The following is a 22,269-nucleotide window of genomic DNA, read 5'->3' on the forward strand; positions in this document are numbered from 1 at the left end:
ACCACTAGGCAGAGCCCTAAGCCTTCCTTTAATTCAGAACAAGAGGAGTTGATCCAGTGATAAGCTCATGCCTGCTACTGTCTCAGTGACAAAGCAAGGTACGTTGCATTACTGACGTGAAATCTCCTCCTGATCCTCCTGTTGACTGTTTTTAATATTCATAAAACCTTCGCATTACTGCATCCCCACTTGTGTTTGTTTCTTTTGTTGGTTTTTTTTTGCAACACATACATCTCCACAGCTTGTTGATCCATGGGGTTTTGTTTTACACCTTGATCAATTTATAAAGTAGCCGTGGGTGTAACAGGGATCTGAGGGATGAGAGGCAGTAGGGGTGAGAACGGGGTGAAAGGGACAGCAGATGGGTGCTGAGGGAGCTCAGCACAGTGGGACAATAGATGGGAAAATGGCAACTCTACCAAGGACATAATAAAGTTAGGTTAGGTAACCAAACAACATTCAAATACATTGTTCATTTTTTTTAGTTCACTTCGTAATAGCTCTAAGCTGAAGTGTGGATAATGCGACACAATGAGTCAAAGTTGGGAGGGGAGATAAGAAAGAGAGAATTAGGCCATTTGATGATGTAAAAGTTAGCATGGTGAGATTTGGATGAGCTAGATATGTGCTAAAGATATCTGATACCCACTATCTCATTTATTTTGTCTCATAAGTTGTCTGTGTGTGTGTGTGTGTGTGTGTGTGTGTGTGCGTGTGTGTGTGTGTGTGACAGATGGAGATAGAGACAACTGCAAGAAAGAGAAGAAAGCAGAAACAACCCATTTTCCACCGCGCCCAAATAAGTCAGAGTTCCTCTGTGATTCATTGTTAGATTGAATGGGAAAACCTTAGCAGTTTAAATACACAATGAGGGGAAAATGTACCTCAGACTCAAACACTGTCCACTCAGACAGTCAGTTTATGCCGGGATTCCTTGGATTTCGTTCATATGTCAGATGTTCAGAGTTAGTTTTTAAATTTTTAATGTAATTATCTGAAATTGAAGTCAGGCAGAGGGTGCATCTGCAGAGAAAAAGGATGTTTTTTCACTCCTAAATCTTCCAGTGTTTTGGTGTTGAGTTTGACAGAAGTGGATGTTGTGATAGCTGAGGTGGGTCTGAAGTTTGGTGCAAACCCTGGGAGGAAGTTTGTCAGAATCAATTACTCAGTTCTACAACACACATTTTAACTGTAGTTATGCTTTTGGCAAGTTGGACTAAAGCTGATCACACATAACACATTTGGTTCTCTGTAGTTTAAACTAATTGATTAAAGACATCATTTAACACAGGCAGATGTTTACATGCAGGAGAAAGAAGTGATATTTAAAGAGGTTTAGTTTACATCAATACTGAGCTCAAACAAGTAGTCATGAAGGAAGACCCTGAACATCAGGAAACGGCTAGGAAGGAAATCTTTCTTACAGGAACTGCTAAACAAAGATAGGAACACTTACTAACAACTCAGCTGGAAAATAACACAGGAGGATAAATCATAAGCTCAGGTGGTGAAGATGCACTCTACAGTAGAACTGTAGTTCCCTGTAACTGACTTAAGTGTAATTTCATTGGCAGTAAGGTTGTGCCAGATGCTGTAATGTGTGATGTGTGCAGAGTAGATAACCAGATGTGTTAGGAGAGCACCCTCATGTTTTCCACATGCATGTGGTTACACATGCTATGTCTTGGATGCCCTTCAAAAGTAAGTCAGAAAATGCCGCCAGCAATCTGTCTGCCGTATATTCTGTCTGAGATGCTCGTGCATGGTTTTGACCTCAGAAATTTTCAAGTTAAGTTTATAGGGTTTAAGAAAGAAATACCAAGACATACCCAACTGTGAATTTTTGAACAGAAACTGGGGTCTCTATAACACCAATGAGAGGAACAAATGTGCGGTGTATTTAACAATTAAGTGTAATTGTTTGTTTGTTTTACAATTGTATTTTAGACAGCTGCTGTCTTCTGAATACATCATGGCTGCTTCCAGTATCTAGTAGTAGTCCATGTGACCCTGGGAGCTGTGTTGTTGAGGGCAGTAGCTGCTGGCAAGTGTTGCTTTCAAAATTTGTCCCAAGTGAAGGTCCAGACTGAAGGTGCGGCCCATATGATATATGACACCCAGTTGAGGGAAACCAGGGCCTGAGCCTGAAGCCCAGACTGAAAGTGGAGCTCACAGGTGAGCACCTGGTGGCCAGGCATGGATGCATGGTGCTCCTGTGAACGCTAATAAGCTCATTTTAGTTTATTCAACATACTGTGCTCATATTTCAAAAAGCACAAGTCCCAACAATCCAACAATGGGCACAATGGTTCAGCATGCATTCATTTTCACAAATTTAATTCAGAAGCATAATGAAACCGAAAATCTGGCACATCCTGAAGTATACAGACCACTTAACCTCTTGTCCAGAATATTTCCTCAGAGCGCTGTTGGGCTTTGATAGGGGAACACAACAATACGTAGCATTCTGCTGTCGTCAACCTTTCTGTGGCACCTAAATGATCAACTATCATCCCATTGTAAGAATTTCTTTTGATTTTTGCGCTCCATACAAAACGAATCTGCAGTGACCGATCATTTTCGGCCATGCTACTGTGAATATAGCACATACAACTGAGGGGTACTGTAATGAGGTAACTGAGTAAACTTAGGAGTCATGGAGGCTAAATTTGGGAGTTGTGAGAAAATATCTGACTGAAAAAATGAGGGAACATAGGCTAGACCTGGCAGAACAGTTTACCATATATAGTAAAAGATGAGGCACTAAAATGATGTTTAGAGTGGCACCAACTGGTACAAGATCCTTTAAGTAGTTTAATGAATGCGGCAGTGTCGATCCTCTAGGTATATATGTTACATATATGTGAGAGTGGAAGGGAGGGAGCAGCATGAAGATTTTTTCCTCCTCGCGTTGAGAACTATTAAGAAAGAGAGCAAGAGGCTTTCTCCATCTGGGTAACATTATTCAGATTCCTCAGCGTTGGATATTTGATGATGCTGGCAAAGGAACGAGAGTGAGGCGTGGAGACAGAGTGAGGGAAAATGGGGTGAGGGGAAACCAGACGAGGGTGCTGTTCTCTCGTGGAGACGATGTGGCCTTGACAGCACTCCCCAAAAATGCTTGGAGAGGGAGGGAGCAAGAGACGAGAGGAATGTGATGGTCCATGAGGACAGAACATTTTATGTTAAAGTATTATTGTGTTGAATTTCTAAATGTCTGCAGAGTGATATTATGATGTAATTTATCTCAGCAAAAGTGGAAGACAGCCATGAGGAGACAGGCGGTCTCGCTGGTGAAACACTATCATAACTCACATCCCATGTGAATCTGTCTCAGCTTGTGGGAGAAAAGGGAGGGAGCAAACTAAATAGGGAGGGAAGGAAAGAAAGAATGTTCTGAGATCTCATCATGTGATTTCTGTTTTTTTTCCTTTTTATATAGCTGCACACTGATTACATGTTTGTAGGCTCTTAGCAAATTTTTCCAAACCCTCTCTGCTGTATTTCTGGCTCTCCTTTTCTTTTACATTATCCAACAGCTCACTTTCCTTTGACTTTTTTTTTTTTTTTTTTTTCTCCAGTTGTGTGACGTGTGAGCGGAGTTCCTGCCCTTGTTTCATGCAGTATAGTTGAGTGGGAAGGAGAGCGACTCTCGGCGAGGCGGACATTTACTTGACCTGTCAAAGGGAAGATGAATTGATGGTATAAACAAGAGGGACTGTTGGTGTTTTGGCCTGAGCGCATATGCTTCGTCCTCACAGGGCAGCCAGCCGTGGAGGAGGAAAGACGTGGAGAAAGTGACTAAAGCTGAAAGAAAGTGAGAAAGTGACTGACATAAGGGAGAGAGAAGAGGATAAGTTACCTAACTCTGTCGCCCATAGGCAAAGGTGGATGAGAAGTTACAGTTGAAGACTCTGACACGGGAGGAGGAGCACCAGCCTGGGGGGGGACCACCAGTTCAGCCTTCTTTCAGCAACAACAGGACAGGATGAGGTACCAAGGCAGGGTAAGATCTTGACAACCACGTTGACAACCTGATGCTCCTTGTTGTGTTTTCATGTTTAGTGCTGCACACTGACTGGGTTTTAGGTGTATGTGCTTTATCTGAGCAAACACAGATAATGCACAGTGTCTTCACTCATGGAAGGAAAAGCAAAACAGAACAATGAGTCACTTGGAGATTTTCTCTTCTTTTTTTTTGCCTGTGCATGAGTCACTGTGTATTTTGGTTTTTGTATAAGCTTCAACCCAAGCAGTCCAATGAGGATAAAGTTGGTATTTTTCCACCACATCCATTACTGGCACATCAGTCGTAGAGAGCCAGCTGTGGTACCAGAGCAGCTCGCCCTGGGACAGAGTGGCGGGGCATGCCTTATAAGGAAGACAATCCGAATGTAGTCGGCCCAGCAGAGCTTAGTCATGGGGCCTGGAGCCAAGTCCCACTGTTAGGTTAGCCTCCTTGCTGGTTATCACTGCTGCTGCACCTACAAACCTGCAGACTTCCCTGAAGCTCGCTGGTACTCGGAGTCAAATGCCCCATAAAGCGCCTGTGCTGCTGGGAGCCTCAGTTAGATCAGACTCTCACTGCTGTAACAACTAAGCCTCAGGTCAGTTCACTTACAACAAAGCCGCAGGGATTACACTCCGGTTATATCTTCATCTCCAGACCTGTTGCCCTTAAAGTATCTCAGCCGTAATGTCTCCATAAAAATGATTTTCACATCCTTTAAGATTTCCTCTACCCCAGTGGTAGCAGTGTTTCTGGAAGAAACGCTTTGCTTTGGGTGATTCTTCTCATCGTTAAAAATGATTTTTTTCCACATGTCCCGCTGCTGATAGAGTCATCCCTGACCGCAATGACTGCTTTGTTTTTGAGTTTGTGTTCTGTTGCTTGGAAAGTCCGATGTGTCCACGTGCAATCAATGCTGTCTTCCTCAAGTAGAAAAAAATCAAGTGACCATAACAGCATTATTACATGAATTTGGATGTTTGCAGCCATTGGAAATGTGGACACTGTCAGCACAGCAGCTTCTGTACATCTTTAAAAGATCACAGATGAACTTAAAAGGTATGACATCTGAGAAATATGGAATGAAAGATTCATGCCAATGGAGTCTGTTACAGTGCAGCTCCAAGTAGTGCTGCTCACTGTCATCTGCCATGAAAGGTCGATGTGTATTCTGAACACATGGAGGTGCGTTCTAAGCTTCATAATAATGTGCAAACAAACCTTGTAATGACATGCACTGTTAAAAGTCAACCTAAAGCAAGTTAAATCCACCTGCATCGCCTCAATTAACTGAGAATAGACAAACTGTGAAAGAAATGTTGCAGTTGGCCACATCTGTACCTCCATCACATCCCTCACACCCAAAGCTGTATCATTTTTGGTCTGCACTGCCAATTATTATTCTTTTGCCTTGCAGGTGTCATTAATCGAAGTGTACATTTGGTTTTGACCTGACATGCAAAAGCACAAATCCTCCGTTTTAGACATGAAAGCTTGCACAGCTGCTGACACCCACATAGAAACATTTCGTGGCATCCACTGAACGCCTGCCCTCAACCTGAACCTAACATTCCTTAGTTGTATCCTTTGGAAAATCTGACTACGAACTGTACTTATTATCTGTGGAAAGCCCACCTGCAGGAGTGGGAGAACAATACTCCAAGGTGAAGCAGAGAGGAGGGGCCGCAGTGGAAGTGTCCGGTGACTGCTCTCACTTGTTGGCTACCTTCCACTGTTGTCCTCTTATTTTTTTAAGGATTTTCCTGCTTCCAGTTCTCAGAGATAATGACCTTCTGCCGGCATTAACCAGCCAAATGAGACCCTTGAGAGGCTCTTGCAGTGGAAGTCCTGTGGAAGCCGATCCCCTTTGTTCCACTTTCTGCTTGTTTTTTTTATAAAATGTAACAAAACAGCAGGGCTTCTCTCATAAACGAATCTGTGATACCGAAGATAGAGCGTTGCTGGTTTGCTTGGGGTTTAGTGCATTAATTACACACTAAATTGTGTGTCTGGATATTTATCATCAGTAAGTATTGACTGCTGACATTTTTATGTCTTTGTGGTTATGTGTGCATGGCTGTGCATGTGTAATGTGCATGTGAGTGTGTAATATCCTACTTTAGGGCATATCTGAGAATTTCACTCTGCCGACAGGTAATTATTTCCTGTCTGCACTATGATGATAACCACCACACAGAGGTTGACATGTACACACACTTTTCCCGTGGCATTTTTTAAACCCCGTCTGGTCACATCCAGCTGTGTGTACTGTACATACATCATAATACACTATCTCACTATCACATAACAGAGGAGTCTATCCTGTCTGTTTATCATTTGGATTCTCTAAATGTTTTCATTGTTTAATCTTGGCAGCGCTTGGTGGAACTGTTCTTACTTTGTGTGTTTACAGAGGGTTGTTTTGGCGATGCGGTCAGTAAGTCTTGTGTCATTTGCCCTGATATTTCCAAGAAATTTCTGTGATGCACATCATCTCTCTTTATAAATGGATTCTATCTTGAAATACATTATGTGGCAATTATTGTAATATTGACCACCAGATGTTAATTCTTTCATAACTGGGTGACCGTAGCATGCATCAGATGAAATGGGAATAGGCTTTTTCTGCCCCCTGGTTGTCAGCAGCGTGCAATCACATCTACTGGAAGTTTATCAGTAAGAACAGAAATCTTCCTCTCTCTGCTGTACTGCTGAACTGTCTCTTCAGCGGGCTTCCTTTACACACCACTCTTCTCTTCTCTCTCCCTGCAGGAGGTGGATGTTGAAGGAAGAGTGCGTCTGGTCATGGAGAGTGCCCTGACTGCCCGGGACAGGGTCGGCGTGCAAGACTTTGTCTTGCTGGAAAACTATAACAGCGAAGCAGCCTTCATAGAGAACCTACGGAGACGCTTCAGAGAGAACCTCATCTATGTATTAAAGCCGATTTTCTTCATATGTTCTATAACATTTCAGTTGGTGCAAAGAAACATATTTGAATGTGTTCTAATGTTTTGGCTCAGACGTATATTGGCTCAGTGTTGGTGTCGGTGAACCCTTACAAAGAGCTGGAGATTTACTCCAAGCAGCAGATGGAACGTTACAGAGGGGTCAGCTTCTATGAGATATCGCCTCACATGTGAGTCACATGCTACCAAACTCCTCTCCTGTCAACTGTCCACCTAATAATCACATGACATGTTGACTGTTGAGATTGCATAACTTTATGGCTGCAAGTAACAATTATTTACATTAAATTCTGTGCCAAGCAATTAATCTTCTTATTGTTTCAGCACTACCTTTCTTAAAATGATTAACACACCTCTCTCATCATTAATCATTGAAAAATGTTTACCTGCTTTATGTATGGTGACTTTTTAGTAGTGTTAAGATTAGTAGGGAATGTAATTTTGTAATCTTTACAAATTAACTACATGATAAGCAACATCTAAGCAACTGACTTTACAGTTTGATATAACAGAAAAAAAGCACAGTTTCTGTTGCACCAATCTGTAGTTGAAGCTGCTTTTGTGTTTTCCCTCAGCTACGCTGTGTCAGACAACACTTACCGAGCCATGCGGACAGAGAGGAAGGACCAGTGTATTCTCATATCGGGTGAGAGCGGAGCAGGTAAAACAGAGGCCTCCAAGAAGATCCTCCTCTACTACGCTGTCACCTGCCCCACTAATGATCACATGGCTACCCTCGGTGACCGGCTACTGCAGTCTAACCCTGTTCTGGAGGTACTTGATCTTTTTTCATTTCAAACAGAACAGTCATAATTAAAAGTACAGTGAATTTGGACATTTAGAGACAAATACGTCTCACACTATATGATAGTTGACCTGAAAAATCTGAATTATCTTTACACATTTGTCATTTGCAAATGCTTTGTAATGCTTTTTCCTGATAATTTATTTTAGTTATTCTATTGTTGCTCTTGATTTCGCTTCCTCCTGCTAATTTCCTGGCTCTTTTGCTTTGCACAGGCATTTGGCAACGCCAAAACACTCAGGAATGACAACTCCAGCCGCTTTGGAAAATACATGGATGTCCAGTTTGACTTTAGGGTAAGCACCCCCTCCTTGGCTTTCTCATTCCTTATAGAAATCATATGTGCTAGCACCACACTGATAACAGCGGTTATTTTAGTTATATCACTGATAGAAGCTCAAGAACTTAAACTAGAGTGCTAAACAGCTGTTGTCTGTAACTTCTCCTAGGGGGCACCAGTGGGTGGTCACATACTGAACTATCTGCTGGAGAAATCACGTGTAGTGCACCAAAACCACGGTGAGAGGAACTTCCACATCTTCTACCAGCTTCTGGATGGAGGGGACGAAAACCTGCTGAAAACACTGGACCTGGAAAGAAACCCCCAGAACTACCAGTATCTGGTCAAGGTGTGTGGGGTGCACATGTTTGGTGAATTACTTCACGCTGAGGTCTATGCAATTATACCATAAGATGTGATGTAATATATAATTGTCCTGTTCAGGGCAACTGTCCCAGACTCAGCTCCGTCAGCGACAAGAATAATTGGAAAGTTGTGATGCAGGCCCTGTCTGTTATTGGCTTCACAGAGGAGGAAGTGCAGGTCAGTAAAGGTGATTGCCTGAATGCAGGCAACCTCATATTCTCTGGTTTCCCTCATTTGCCATATTCAAGTGGACCTCTTTAAATGGTCACAGGAATGGACCCAAGATGAGCAATGTCTTAATAATTAGTATTCTACAGGGAATATTATTTTCCTCCACGAATATGTCTACTGTTTGTTATTCTACATAGTTTTACACCGGCCAAACATCACATTTCTTATCATCATAAAGGCATTCAGGACAACTCTACACAAATCCAAAAATGATTTACAAAGTTTAAGCCACATGACCCTGTACACTTTTGATAGTGAAACATTCTTACATTCATTGTTTTTCACTAAAACATTTTTGTATACATAAGGCTGAGCAGGTTTAACTCCATTAAACATTTGAAAAGGCTTTTTTTTGAAAGTTTTGAATCCTGCATTACTTACATCAACTTGCTGCCTCAGGCATTTGCGGTGACTATTTAAGCAATAGGATTATTTTAATAACTTTTTTGCATAAAAAGTACAATTTCTCTGGTTATGATTGTATCAATGTTCATATTTTCAGTGACTTCCCCAACACTTATTTAGTTGCAAAAACAGATGGTTAATCTCTGAGGTTGTTGTTAACTGTTCTTTCGATGTCTGACCTCAGAAATTGCTGAATATCATCGCCAGTGTTCTCCATCTGGGAAACACTCAGTTTGGGGAAGGGGAGGAAGGAGAAACTTATATCACCACTGAGACTCTGATAAACAATCTTGCGAAGGTCAGAACAGTCCCACTAGTATTATTTCATGTTCAAATATGCACAAAAACTCACGAAGAGACGTAGCCGTGAACAGATGTGTTGTTGTTTTCCAGCTGCTGGGTGTTGATGGCTCAGCCCTCGGGGAGGCACTCACTCACAAGAAACTCACTGCCAAAGGAGAGGAGGTGACGACTTTTTTTTTTGTCCTGGTTCGTCCTGTTCTCAGTTGCTTGGTGTCAATTGTGTGATTTGAAAGTTTTTTATTGGACTTTTGTTTGTGCGTTACAGATGATCAGTCCACTACATTTTGAGCAGGCAGTGTCTGCCCGTGATGCCTTAGCCAAGGCTGTGTATGGTCGGACCTTCACTTGGCTGGTGGAGAAGATCAACCAGTCGCTGGCTCTGAAGGTGCACTAAAGAGTTGTGTTAACATCTTGTAGACAGCGGTGGGACAAACAGTACGTTGTGTGGCCGTTGCAGTGATTTACCACTGATTGCATACTGTGTTTTTTTATATATTCTACAGGATGAAATCTACCACAGCAGTAAGGGCTCCTCAGTTATAGGGCTTCTAGATATCTATGGCTTTGAGGTCCTACAACACAATAGGTATGAGTTATATCAATTTCCCTTTTCTTGTCACATCTCAGTCTGCCTCTCAGCACAGTCTGTAAACCAAATTCGACAGTAGTTTTCTGTAATGCGCACAGCTTTGAAAATAATTCTAGCATGCATTTACTTTTATGCCCACAGTTTTGAGCAGTTCTGCATCAACTACTGCAATGAAAAGCTCCAACAGCTGTTCATTGAGCTCACCCTGAGATCTGAGCAGGAGGAGTATGAGACAGAAGGAATTGCAGTGAGTCCACTCTTGGTTGGGTAGTCGAAAAACAAATAGGTTTGATGTATTTATTAATATTTATACATGCTTGCTAACACAACGTTGTGTGGCTGCATATGCTTCCCTCTAATTTCAGTGGGAGACGGTCAAATACTTCGACAACAAGATCATTTGTGACCTAATAGAGGAGAAGCACAAAGGCATCATCTCCATTCTGGTGTGCATGAAATCTTGTACATCATATGTTTGCTTCTTTATACCGTGTTGTCTTACCCTCTGTCACTCTATGTAAAGTTAAACGGTGTGACTTTTTTCAGGATGAGGAGTGTCTGAGACCTGGAGAGACCTGTGATGTCTCCTTTTTAGAGAAATTAGAAGACACACTGGGTGGCCATCCTCATTTTGTCACGTAAGAGTCATGCTATATCAAATTTTACACATTAAGACTCTTCAAACAAGACTCTTCTAACTACAGTTTATATCAGCAGGCCTGTGTATCTTTATACATCTGTTGTGTGTGTGTGTTAATGCCGTGCAGTCACAAGTTGGCAAATGGAAAAACTCGCAGGGTGATGAGCAGGGAGGAGTTCAGGCTGCTGCATTATGCAGGAGAGGTCAACTACAATGTCAACGGTAAGCAGTTCTTCACCAGATCAACCAGTTCATGCATTCATTCCCCTGTAAGAGGCAACATTCATTTCAGAACATGACTCATAACCTGCTCATTCCTTTATGAGAAACTGTCGTGTTTTTACTTATCACGTTTAGGTTTTCTGGACAAGAACAATGATTTGCTGAACAGAAACCTGAAAGAGGTGAGGATAGTGAAAAAGGAAAAGGCAGAGCCTCATCACAGGCTTTAAAAACCTCTGTGTCTCTTGCCACTGCTTGAATGAAGAGGAAAGGGAGGGCATGATGTATTGACATGTGGTTGTGTGGTTTGGTCTCTGTTAAGGTCATGTGCCAGTCAGACAACCCAATCCTAAGGCAATGCTTCCGCAGAGAGGAAGTGATAGACCAGAAACGCCCAGAGATGGTGAAAAAAAATCTCTCCCTCTCTCTCAAAATCATTTCTGTGCTTCAGTAATGAGAGTAATGATAAGCATTCATACTTACTGTGTATTTGTCCTTTAGGCTGCCACTCAGTTTAAGAACAGCCTGATGAAACTCATGGAGATCCTCATGTCTAAAGAGCCATCCTATGTGCGCTGTATCAAACCCAATGATGCCAAGCAGCCAGGTACACTTTGCATCCTGTAATTTTTATGTTATTCTACTGTTATTCTTAAATAAAGGCTGTCTTTGAAATATTGTTCCCTGTGCTATAATGGCTGCATGGTAAATAAAAATGTAATGCTGCTTTTGATCAAAGTCAACAACTCCTACAGATGTTTCACAATAAAATACTCCCAGGGAGGTGAATAAGTAATGGCCTCTAAAGCATTTTAATGTGAAAGAGATTGAGGAGGTGTTAGGTTTGATATAAAACCAGGTCTCTACCAATGACAATGAAATAATGGTTGTTTCCTCATTTTAGCTAAATAAAGGTTTATGTCACCTTTTGAGATCTTACTGTATGATATCTAATGTGTTGTATATGCACTAGTTAATAAGATTTTTCCCTGCAGGAAGATTTGATGAAGTTCTGGTCAGGCACCAGGTGAAGTACCTGGGCCTGATGGAAAACCTGAGGGTCAGGAGAGCTGGCTTTGCCTATCGACGCCGCTTTGAAGCCTTCCTGCAGAGGTGATCGACTTTCTGTCAAATGACTTACAGCCTCAGATACTGCTAATGCTGCTCTATGTTCTGCAACCTTCTGTCATTATAATTATGTACAAATGGTCTTAGGTATAAGCCCCTGTGTCCTGAGACGTGGCCCAATTGGCACGGCAGACTTGTTGACGGTGTTTCAACGCTGGTTAACCACCTAGGCTACAAAGCAGACGAGTACAAACTGGGCAGGTAATGTATGCTAGGAGGGAGAGAGAGAGAGTACAGACTGTAACAGTGGTCTGTGACTAGCTTATTGGGCACAATAGATTAACAACAGGGGCCATGCAGACTAAATGCATGTGTGCAAATGATTCATACTTAAAAGCGATTTGGACTGAATTACAGCATAGTACCTTCATGTTGATTGTAAATTTCTTTGTCTACTTTCTGCAGGTCAAAAATCTTCATCCGTTTCCCAAAAACTCTCTTCACCACTGAGGATGCACTAGAAGCAAAAAAGCCAGCGATAGGTAAGTGACATGGGTAAGGATTGTAATGAGTCTCAGGATTGTAATGACTCTCAGTCAAATATCACCTTTGTGGGATAAATCCTATGCTGAACTATGAACCAGTTCCTCAGCATCCACAGCAACCTCCAGAACTTTAAATCCACCTTCACGGTCTTTTCTTTATTTTTTTTCCAGCTTTGACCCTGCAGACGTCATGGAGAGGTTACAGGGAGAGAGCCAAGTACAGACGAATCAGACATGCAGGTCAGAGTGCCTCCCACTGTTCACTCACTCACATTTACCTCTCACACACAGAACACACATCTACAGGCGTGACCACTCACAGACATGATCACGCTTATTATCATTTTGATGCATTTTAATGTAACCTTCCAGACAAATTTTAGTTTGACTCAATTTTCAGATGGGCTTTTACTTTCTCATTTGTACCTGTCATAAATGTTGATTTGGGATTTCTTTCATTGTTATAATGTGACTGCTGGGATGGGCTTTGTTAAATGTATGCACATGTGCATAAAAATGCTTTTGGATGGCCAACAAAATTTTGTGGGCCCATTATTCAATGAAATGGCCCCACATGGTTTACATTCCTGCGCACATATTTGAGGGTACATGCTTGTTGCCTGTTTTTTTTTTTCTTCTTTTTTTTTTTTACTAGATTTGATTTAATGTCACTTTTCATGTGTATTTGGGCCCAAGCTGACTCTTAGTCTTTCAGTATGCTGTACTAACCTTGGGATGTTCTCTTTGGCTGAGTATTAAAATTGTCTCGGTGTTAATAAATGCATGTGTGTGTATGTATAGTGATAGTGATCCAGTCTGGGTGGCGAGGGATGAAAGCACGGAGAAGGGCTAAGACGCGTCGACAGGCTGCTGAATTAATACGCAGGTGCTTGACTGATACTTTGTAACTGTTTCTTTCTGTATGTTTTTTTTGCGCCTGCAGTTTCATGTATGGTATATTTCCTACCTTGCATCTGCTTAATTATTTTCAGGCTCATAAAAGGCTTCATCTACCGTCATGAGGAATACTGCCCTGAGAATGAGTATTTTCTCGATCATGTGCGCCAGTCCTTCCTCAAGAATCTACGGAAAAACCTGCCCAAGACCGTTTTGGACAAAAGCTGGCCGACACCTCCACCCTCCCTCGTTGAGGTACAAACAGGGGGTCACTCTGCTTAAACCTAAATCATCACAGATAAAAGAATAAGTACAAGTAAGAATCTGTTGAGTTATTAATGCAAATTCCTCCTTGCCAATTCCATGGGGCCCTCCAGGCATCTGAGCACCTGCAGAGGCTGCACATGAGAAACATGGTCATGAAGTATTGCAGGAGGGTCCAGCCTGAATGGAAGAAGCAGGTACACTAATTACAGAAGGCATGACTTTGCCTGCTTGAAAAAAAAAAAAATCTGCACATTTTTCATCTTGCTTATTTTTTTTCTGTGCTCTAGATGTTGCAGAAGGTTGTAGCCAGTGAGATCTTCAAGGATCAGAAAGACAGCTACCCTCAGAGCGTTGGAAGGCTGTTTTTGGACTCCAGGCTGGGTATGTGTTGATGCGTGTATTTATTACCACTGAACATACTTGACACCATACAAAAGATGTACCAAAAAGCACATTTACAGAGGCTTACAATTGCTTTATATAGACCGTGAGCAGATCAATCTCAAAGTCGTCCAGACCCTCGGCAATGACAAAGTCCAGGTGGGGTTCAACCTTTTTTTTTCTCAATCTCAGAATGAGCATAAAAATGCTACATAACCTTTCAGCTGCCTCACAGTATTGTGTCTCCTTGTGCTTCTCAGTACGGCGTTTCAGTCATTAAGTATGACAGGAGGGGTTTCAAGCCTCGCCCTCGCCAGCTGCTCCTCACTAACACCTTTGCTGTGCTGGTGGACAGGACCAAGATCAAACAGAGGATTGACTACGCAGCTCTGAGAGGTGAAAACTAGCCCTGAGTAGGAGTTGAGGGTTGTGGAGATATGTATTATGGAAAGATATTGAGAAAGGTCCTTGAATCTGTGCTCACTACTGAGCTCATTTCTTTAGTATGTTTTATTGCTAAGGAGGGATTATTACAGTGGTTACAGTTTTTAAAAAAGATACTTTTAACTGGGAGGATGACCATTTGTAATTAAACCCGATCAGGAGGTGAGAACATAATTAACCTTTGGATAATTACCTATTTTTTTAAATTGATTGTTACAGGTGTTGAACTAGTAATTCATTTAACTATTTTTAAGTTTTTACTGACTAAAGAACATGGTTAAAATGTCACTGCTTAATTCGCCATGATTGTGCTCTTCAGTTCAGTGAGTCCAAGCCACAAGGTTTTCTCTTTGAACAGGTATCTCTGTGAGCTCTCTCAGCGATGGGATGTTTGTTCTGCACTTGCCCAGCGAGGACAATAAGCAGAAGGTACGGTAAGACACAGCAGTCAGGACTGTTTACTAGTGCGCAGCAGCCTCTAGATCTAAATCCAGCTGTGTCTCCGTCAGGGCGATGCGGTGCTGCACTGCAGTCATGTGATTGAGCTGGTGACAAAACTAGCCATGATGGCCAACAAGGTCAGCTATGTCAACATCAGCCCGGGCAGGTGAGGCCTCTCTGACTGCTTCTCTGTGGTGGTTGTTGCCCAGCCAACAGCACTCAGCTCACCATCCTGTCTTCATTTGTTCCCTCCTGTGTGACATGCAGTATTAGGTTTACTGTGGCTCGAGGCAAGGAGGGGATCATTGATTTCGTCAGGGGTTCAGAGCTGAAGGTGGCCAAAGGCAAGCGAGGACATCTGCTAGTGGTGAGTCAGTGGCTGTTCTGATGTCATGTGCGGAGCCTGCAGGGAGGAAGGTTTTTGTTTTGTTTTTTTTAATGTTAAAAACATTTCAGCCAGCTGACTGTGTTCAATCTGATTTCACTCTGCAGACTGCCCCACGGATCAACGGCACATGAAAAACAGAAAACAGCAACCAGGCGAACAGTAATCCTTTCAGCTAGTTGGAGGATTTCCACTCAGAACTTTTCAATGTTATTTGTTAGTTTGTAGCTGAGAGGATGATTCCACAAGTACACACGCAAAATACTCAACAGAAGGATATTAATTCACATACATCATCATTATCACAAGAATGTCTTCAATGTTGCAATTATTACTGATATTCCTTTTTAAAGATAAGAAAATCATAACACAAAGTCCTGTTCCAAATGCTTCATCTCTTTATTGTCAGTACAAAACCATACACAAACATATTTAAATATATCAAATCTTAATTGTCTTGTAATGTAAAACACTATCTCTATATTGTAAGAGAAATAAAACAACCCACTTTGAAATAAATAGCATGTTAATAAATATATCAATAAATAGTAAATATATCTTTGGAAAGTCCAGTAGATTGAGAGCTTGGGGGAAAAACAGGATGGTGGAAAGTGTTCTCCCTGCTCTGGGAGCTTATTGCTAAATTACAGTCAGTACTTAGACAGAAACTGTGGGAAATACCCAAGAAAACCCTTAAATATTCAGTAAAACATCACATCAAAAAAGCTTAAATGAGAGCTCCATATAAAACACCACTAAAGGCCTGATTAAATCATAACTATTATTCCAATTTTCAGTTAGATGCTGATTGTCAGTTCAGCCTGTTCTTCTTATCTGTGTGCATGTGTGTGTTGTTGAGCTCCCAGCACTTTTTTTTTCAGTGCTGAGTCATACTTTTTGAGGCCAGTAGGAGGAAGTCTCTTGCCAGCTTGGTGAGGTAAAGGTCTAGATCCCTCAGAATGATGTACCCCTCCACTCGGCTGTCCCATACTGTTTTGGAGCTGGTTTCTGGGTTCAATGGCGTCTGTACCATAGGAGAGGGTGGCTTCGTCCAAGAGCTCTGCATGTAAGTCATCTGGAGTAGAAAGCACGACAATTTTGATGTGACCTCGGTGTAACTTCCTCCAAGGTATTTGTTAGGGCTTAATAGGGGACAAAAAGTGCTTGAATTTCAGTAAGAAGACTGTGGATACCTGACTGCTGACTTGGCTCATCAGGTCCCTCAGGTCCAGCTGAATGTGTTTGATGCTCTGAGGTAAAGTGGTGCGGACCGCCCGCCCTGCCATCTGCTCTCTCTCCTCCCTCTCCAGCTGTTTTCTCTTCCTCTCCAGCATATTCCAATACGCTTGGATGTCCCAGAAAGCAGCATGCAGTCGCTGCCAGTCCTGAGCGCACAACAAGAAACAACCACATGATTACATAATCAAAATGCTGCACAACCCCCTCCCCCTTTCTAGGCTTCAACTTCCAAAAGGGGAATTCTGCTAAAATTTTTGTACAAGTTTTACATTCTGCAAGAGCAGACTTTCTGACAATCACCAGGTTCCATTTTCTTCTCCCCTTTCTCCTCTCAAAACAATGGTAGGAAATTCTCAGAAAACTCTACATTTTTACAGAGAATGGGTTTTTCAACAAGAGCGTTATTTTCTGTGATAATGTTTTGAAACTCTCAGACACTAACCGTCAGTTTTAGCCAGCTGTAGAAATCTGTAGAAAGTGATGGCAGGTCGTTCAACTGGCGGCTTCTGTCCTCAAAATGTTTATTTCCCAGCTGCTGCTCCTTCTATTAAAGCAAGCATAGTAACCATTAAACATTTGCATTTAGGGAAAGCTAATGCTGCATGTGGACAGAGCTCACAGCAATAATTTGGCCAGTCAGGAGAACATGGAGTTGTTTTTAGTACTCACATATTTCCTCTGCAGCTGCTGGACACGGGTTCGGGTGGACCTTGTGAGACGAAACGAGTTTTTATATTTATTCCTCTGGAGGACTGGAGATGGAGCAGACGACTCCACAGAGTTCAAAACACAGCAAAGGACGATGAGAGCCCGCCACCAAACAGTCATCTGGAGCAGAGACATGACGAGAGTCATCTGTTGTTTAAAGTTCATCATCTTTAACATGTGCTGTTACATTAAATCAGTGGGATTCACTCAGCTGCTTTTCAGGTTTAAACTAGCTAAAATGAGTCACTTCAGTGTGCAACACTGTAAAGAAAAGGCTTGAAAAAGTTGTGGTATCACTTCCGACAAACTACAGTGTTCCGGTTAAGTACACAGATTCAAGTACAGACTTTATGGGAACTCAACTGTCAATTTCCATATTTAGTATCTAAGAGGAAGTCCATTAATATTTCAGAGAGAAAATCTTCCCAACATCCTCCAACCCCCTCACCACATGACATTCCCATACATGCTTTTCTTTTCATGTAATTCAGTAACAGTAGAGTTGGTCAGGATGCACATGCATGCAAACAGAAATGTCTTCCTCTAAATAGTTTCTGTATGGGAGGAAGCAGCATGATCCTAAATCTAAAAGGTTCCCTGGCTGAGACTATATACATCTGTAGAGAAAAAAAAGAAGCAAGTCTTCCTTTTCATTTTGGTCATTTTACTCAGTTGCATCACGTGTTGTTGGTGCAACGCAGCTTTCTTGATGAGTCAACATCTTTCTCATCACTGACACCATGACAGTGTTGTCTAAAAATTGCTCCCAGTTAACAAAAGCTCTCTCAGTTTTACACAAATAAACAGGCGATGAAGACTAGACATTATAACGCACACAGAAACATTGCAGCTGGTTGATAAGCTTTTCCTTGAAGTTTGATACCAAGTTCTCTAAGTGTGTCCAAGAAATAAAAATAAGATGTTTCCTACAAATTATTCCATTTATATTGACTGCAATAAACACACTGTACACTCTTCACTGGTGTACATAACTGCCTGCTCATCTCAGATATTACCCAGGATAACACACACACAAATACTCAAATCATTCCCTCCTATCCAATGTATGTATGTTAGACGGTCTTACCTTGGAGCAGTCGTGAACAGTGAACTCTTAGAACGATACTTTCATGCTATAGTGAGGCTCATGTACAGTTTATATATTTGTCTTGCTTTCGGTTTCTGGCAGAGCAGTGGAGTTTTTTCTTACTTTCTTTCCTCTCTGTCTTGTGCCTTCTGTTTCAGCATCTTGTGGTCACAGATGCAATTCAGTCAGAAGTGACTAAGCTGTTCAGTAAGAATTAAAGCATCAGGATTTCCTCCCTTTAGCAGCTCTCAGCCAAGCAATGACAAAAATGTATCTACTTTGTAATTTTTTCCTCTTTTTCTTTTTGATCATGTGGGTAAATTAATGTTTTCAGGAGCACTGATTAAATGTTTTGGCTGCCCTAGTCTACAACACCTATTATTTAAAGGAATATTTTGAACTTAATTAACAGTTTTTACTTATATTGTGTGATTATGCACTCACGGCTTTAAGTACAGAGTAGGATTGTGTATTCAAGATGCATCACTTTTTTACCAGGATATTTATATTTACCTGTGCTTATTCAATACAGTTATACAGATATATTTGCAGACAGATAAATGAAAGAAAGCAAATGGAAATCTCAGTATTAGCTACTTAATACAACTACTTATATTTGCTCTATGTGTTCATGTCATGTTTTAATATCTGTTTCAATTCTCTTTTCTTTTTAAGGCTGACTTTCTCTGGTACAATTAACGCACTTCGTATTAAGTTGCACTGTCCCAGTTAAATCAAACGATTAATAAATACTTAAGCTATTTTATTATTGCAGAGATTCATTTCATGGTCATATGACTATGGCAGTGAAATTCGCAAGCTGTTAAAAACTACAAAAGTCTGAAACACTTTTTCTTTTCTTTTTTTTACCAAGGGGCAGAAATTCAGTGTTGACTGTGCATCGTAAGGGAATATTTCAGGTGTCCCATGATGGAGATGAATAATTACTGACAGTTCGGTTTCACTGAATTTCGCAAAAACAAAACTGAGGAAAAAAACACAAGAAAAGGTCCCAGTATCATGATTCATCATTCATCATACTGTCTCCATTTACTGTCACCACATTTGCTTGTATTATTGTTGATTTTGAGTCTGCTGCCTTATGTGAAGCATTTTGTAACTAGAGTCCTAACTTCTACATGCCTTTTTACAGTATATTTGACCTTAGGTTTCAACATGGCCCTCAGTCACATCTCTAGGCTGACCATTTAAATGATAATAGTTTTATATAGTCCAGTCCAATCTCAATCTCAAAGTATTCTTGGTAATATAATTGAAAGTATATTTTTTGTTTTTTTTCTCATAACTAAGGTAAAAATTCTCTCTTCGAGAAAATTGCGCAACCAAAACGGGGTTAATCAATCTTTGGAGGTAAATTCCCAACAGCTACAAATTGAATTAGTTCAAAAGGGGAAGTTACCCAGCATTCAACTGAATGACAAGGGGGATATTCTGCCATCATAATGAAAATTGAGCAAAACATTGTGTTGATTTGCATATTGATGAGTGAACTCGAAAGAAATACTGCTGAAAATGTGTAGAGTACCAATGTGTATGTGTCCCTGCAGCTTTTTATCGAAATACAGGCCGATGATCCTCTTTAACAATGCGGCAATAAGAGGGCAAAACTTTTGAATACTCTTGTCTTTTACATCATTCAATTTCAAGTTGTGTTGTTTACATTTCAGTGCTTAGATGTGATAGATTTAAGTGATTTATCATCAGAGTTTATGGTCCCATTGTCACTAGGACATTTTTTAGGCTGCACTTGTACTGACGTATTTGAATCAACCTTGATGAGATGCAAAAAAAAAAAATCTTCTTTGAGTTTAACGATCTCTTAACAGAGTCTTATTACAACCACACCCACTCGCCCAAAATTGAGTCTGTGTATAGTATAGTCTGATATAGTCTGATGGAGGGTATTATTTAATTGAAGAGTGTAACAGTTTCAGCTGACAATTAGAATGAACTGACGGGCTCTGATATGCCAGAAGAAATGAATGACACCATTTTAAAAAGTACTTTAACAGAGGAAAAAGATTTTTTTGTGTTAAAGTGTTACAGATACTGTCTTAAACATATGATCGTATATTTAAAGTGTATGTTTTTATAAGAAATACTGTCCTCATTAACAGGTCTGTCTGAATAATAATAATAAAAATTATAACCGCAACATTTCATAGAATAAATACAGTTCTGTTGATAAAAAGTGCATTTTGAAAATGTTTTCTCAGCATTGTTTTGGTCTGTGGAAGAAGTTTCATTCCTTTCTTTTAGTTTAGAAACTAAAAATCAGTAGCTTTCATAACTGTAGCACTTAAATCTAACGACAGGCATATTTCTCAGTTTTTGAAGATTTTAGACACCATATGTGAAGCAAAAAGTAGGTCAGTTTTAGGAGCTGTATATATATATACACTGTTGCCCATAAAGTTGAAATAATTGTTCAATACCCCCAATTTTGTTAAAGCCTGAATACACAGTTTGCAAAGGTTAATTGTGGTTTACGTTTCACTGTGATATGTTTGGAAGAGTTTGATCAATAAAGCTGAGAAGATATACACTTTATTTATCAAGAATAAATCACATCGTGACAATCATTTCATGAGAAGAGGTAAAAAAAAACATTTTATTCCAACTTTATGGGCAACAGTGTATATATATGCACATACAGATATATAAAAATACAACAAATTACATACATGGTGTTGTGAAAAGTTACAATATGTCAAGGGAAAAATCATCAGGTGAAGATGCAATGTTTTTGTGAAGATTTCCTGAGCTATGCAGTTGGTTTCAAACAATCAAAAAATCGGCATAAAACTGGTCTTATCCAACATTGAACAACCGATAGTTTCAGCCTACCTCTTTGTGGTGTGGCAATTTCACTTAAGCATATCAGTGCTGACTTTTGGTTGGCAGCAGGAAAGTCTTGACAGGTTCTTCGTAATGGTTGTGCATAGCTTAGGTCATAGGTTGTCAGTGTTACTGTAAATGTTCTGCAGGGTTCAAAGCTCACTCAGTCTGTAGACCTGTATGATCTGTGTAAAACTATATATGGTACTGTCTCAGATTTACAGGTTCTTACTTTCCAGCAGTGTAACCTCCACACCGTTTATGATTTAGTTCATTCAACCCACAGGTACATGTTACTTTTTCCTTCTAGTGTTATTGTTGATGAAGTATTCTAGTTTATGTAAGAATCTGTGAATAAAAATGTATTTCCCCAAAATATTGTGCATATTTGAAGTGTTTTTTGAACATGCCACATATGGATAAAGGCCTTTCTTGAATGTTAATACTTAAAATCTAATATAATCACCCACATTGTTCTAAGTTGTTCTACAAATATCTAATTAACAAAAATACCACCTTTTTGGAAAGAACTGTTGATTATTCTGATGGTTAAAATGTATTTTATGGTAAACTCCCCAGATAGCTGATGAAGGTGCGCTCAATCAATATTGATCAATATGGACCAATACTGGGTTATGTTACTTACTCCATACCGAACTCATATTCATTTTCCAAGTGAATGTCCACTTTTATGCTGACGATATCATCTTGTATGCCACTGAAAACCAGGCTTTCACCAAGTTACTGCCCAGACCTTTTTCCTCAATTTAAAGCTTGTTATAAACTGCAAAAAAACTAAATGCTACTCTAAACAATGCTCTCAATGGAAATGTAATCAATACAAATCAATACAAACTGATTTGTATGACTTCTTAATCATTCTTTGGAGGTAAATTCCCAACAGCTAGAAATTGAATTAGTTCAAAACGGGAAGTTACCCAGCATTCAACTGAATGACAACAGGGGGATATTCTGCCTTCATGTTGAAAATTGAGCAAAACATTGTGTGGATTCACTTATTGATGAGTGAACTCGAAAGAAATACTGCTGAAAATGTGTAGAGTACCAATGTGTGTGTGTCCCTGCAGCTATTTATCAAAATACAGGCCGATGATCCTGATAATGTGGCAAT

The 22,269-nt window shown here is 40.5% G+C and overlaps 2 protein-coding genes across 3 annotated transcripts; one reads left to right on the top strand and one right to left on the bottom strand.

Moving 5' to 3' along the window:
• Positions 1-3,494: 3,494 nt before the first annotated feature.
• On the top strand, positions 3,495-15,755 carry LOC139213479 (unconventional myosin-Ic-like). Of its 2 annotated transcripts, none has more exons than XM_070844185.1 (32): positions 3,495-4,006; positions 6,782-6,940; positions 7,030-7,145; positions 7,551-7,749; positions 7,996-8,076; positions 8,230-8,409; positions 8,505-8,603; positions 9,247-9,360; positions 9,456-9,527; positions 9,631-9,750; positions 9,869-9,951; positions 10,096-10,201; positions 10,320-10,400; positions 10,501-10,592; positions 10,722-10,816; positions 10,952-10,998; positions 11,139-11,219; positions 11,318-11,423; positions 11,812-11,929; positions 12,032-12,145; positions 12,350-12,426; positions 12,601-12,669; positions 13,231-13,315; positions 13,422-13,581; positions 13,704-13,787; positions 13,881-13,974; positions 14,078-14,133; positions 14,235-14,370; positions 14,777-14,847; positions 14,928-15,025; positions 15,127-15,226; positions 15,352-15,755. In XM_070844185.1, exons 1-32 carry the CDS (start codon positions 3,989-3,991, stop codon positions 15,376-15,378), a joined length of 3,138 nt encoding a protein of 1,045 aa, XP_070700286.1. In that variant the 5' UTR covers positions 3,495-3,988; the 3' UTR covers positions 15,379-15,755. The 2 variants fall into 2 exon arrangements, with proteins under 2 accessions (XP_070700286.1, XP_070700287.1); XM_070844186.1 differs by lacking the exon at positions 3,495-4,006 and adding an exon at positions 5,932-6,035.
• On the bottom strand, positions 15,715-16,954 carry LOC139213481 (uncharacterized). Its single transcript, XM_070844188.1, has 3 exons — positions 16,926-16,954; positions 16,438-16,629; positions 15,715-16,319 (listed from the first exon to the last, which is right to left on the bottom strand). The coding sequence occupies exons 2-3, from the start codon at positions 16,576-16,578 to the stop codon at positions 16,122-16,124; spliced, it is 339 nt and encodes a 112-aa protein (XP_070700289.1). The 5' UTR covers positions 16,579-16,629; positions 16,926-16,954; the 3' UTR covers positions 15,715-16,121.
• Between the last annotated feature and the right edge of the window lie 5,315 nt (positions 16,955-22,269).

The sequence above is a fragment of the Pempheris klunzingeri genome, chromosome 14 (genome assembly GCF_042242105.1).
Source record: "Pempheris klunzingeri isolate RE-2024b chromosome 14, fPemKlu1.hap1, whole genome shotgun sequence".
NCBI classification, from domain to species: domain Eukaryota; kingdom Metazoa; phylum Chordata; class Actinopteri; order Acropomatiformes; family Pempheridae; genus Pempheris; species Pempheris klunzingeri.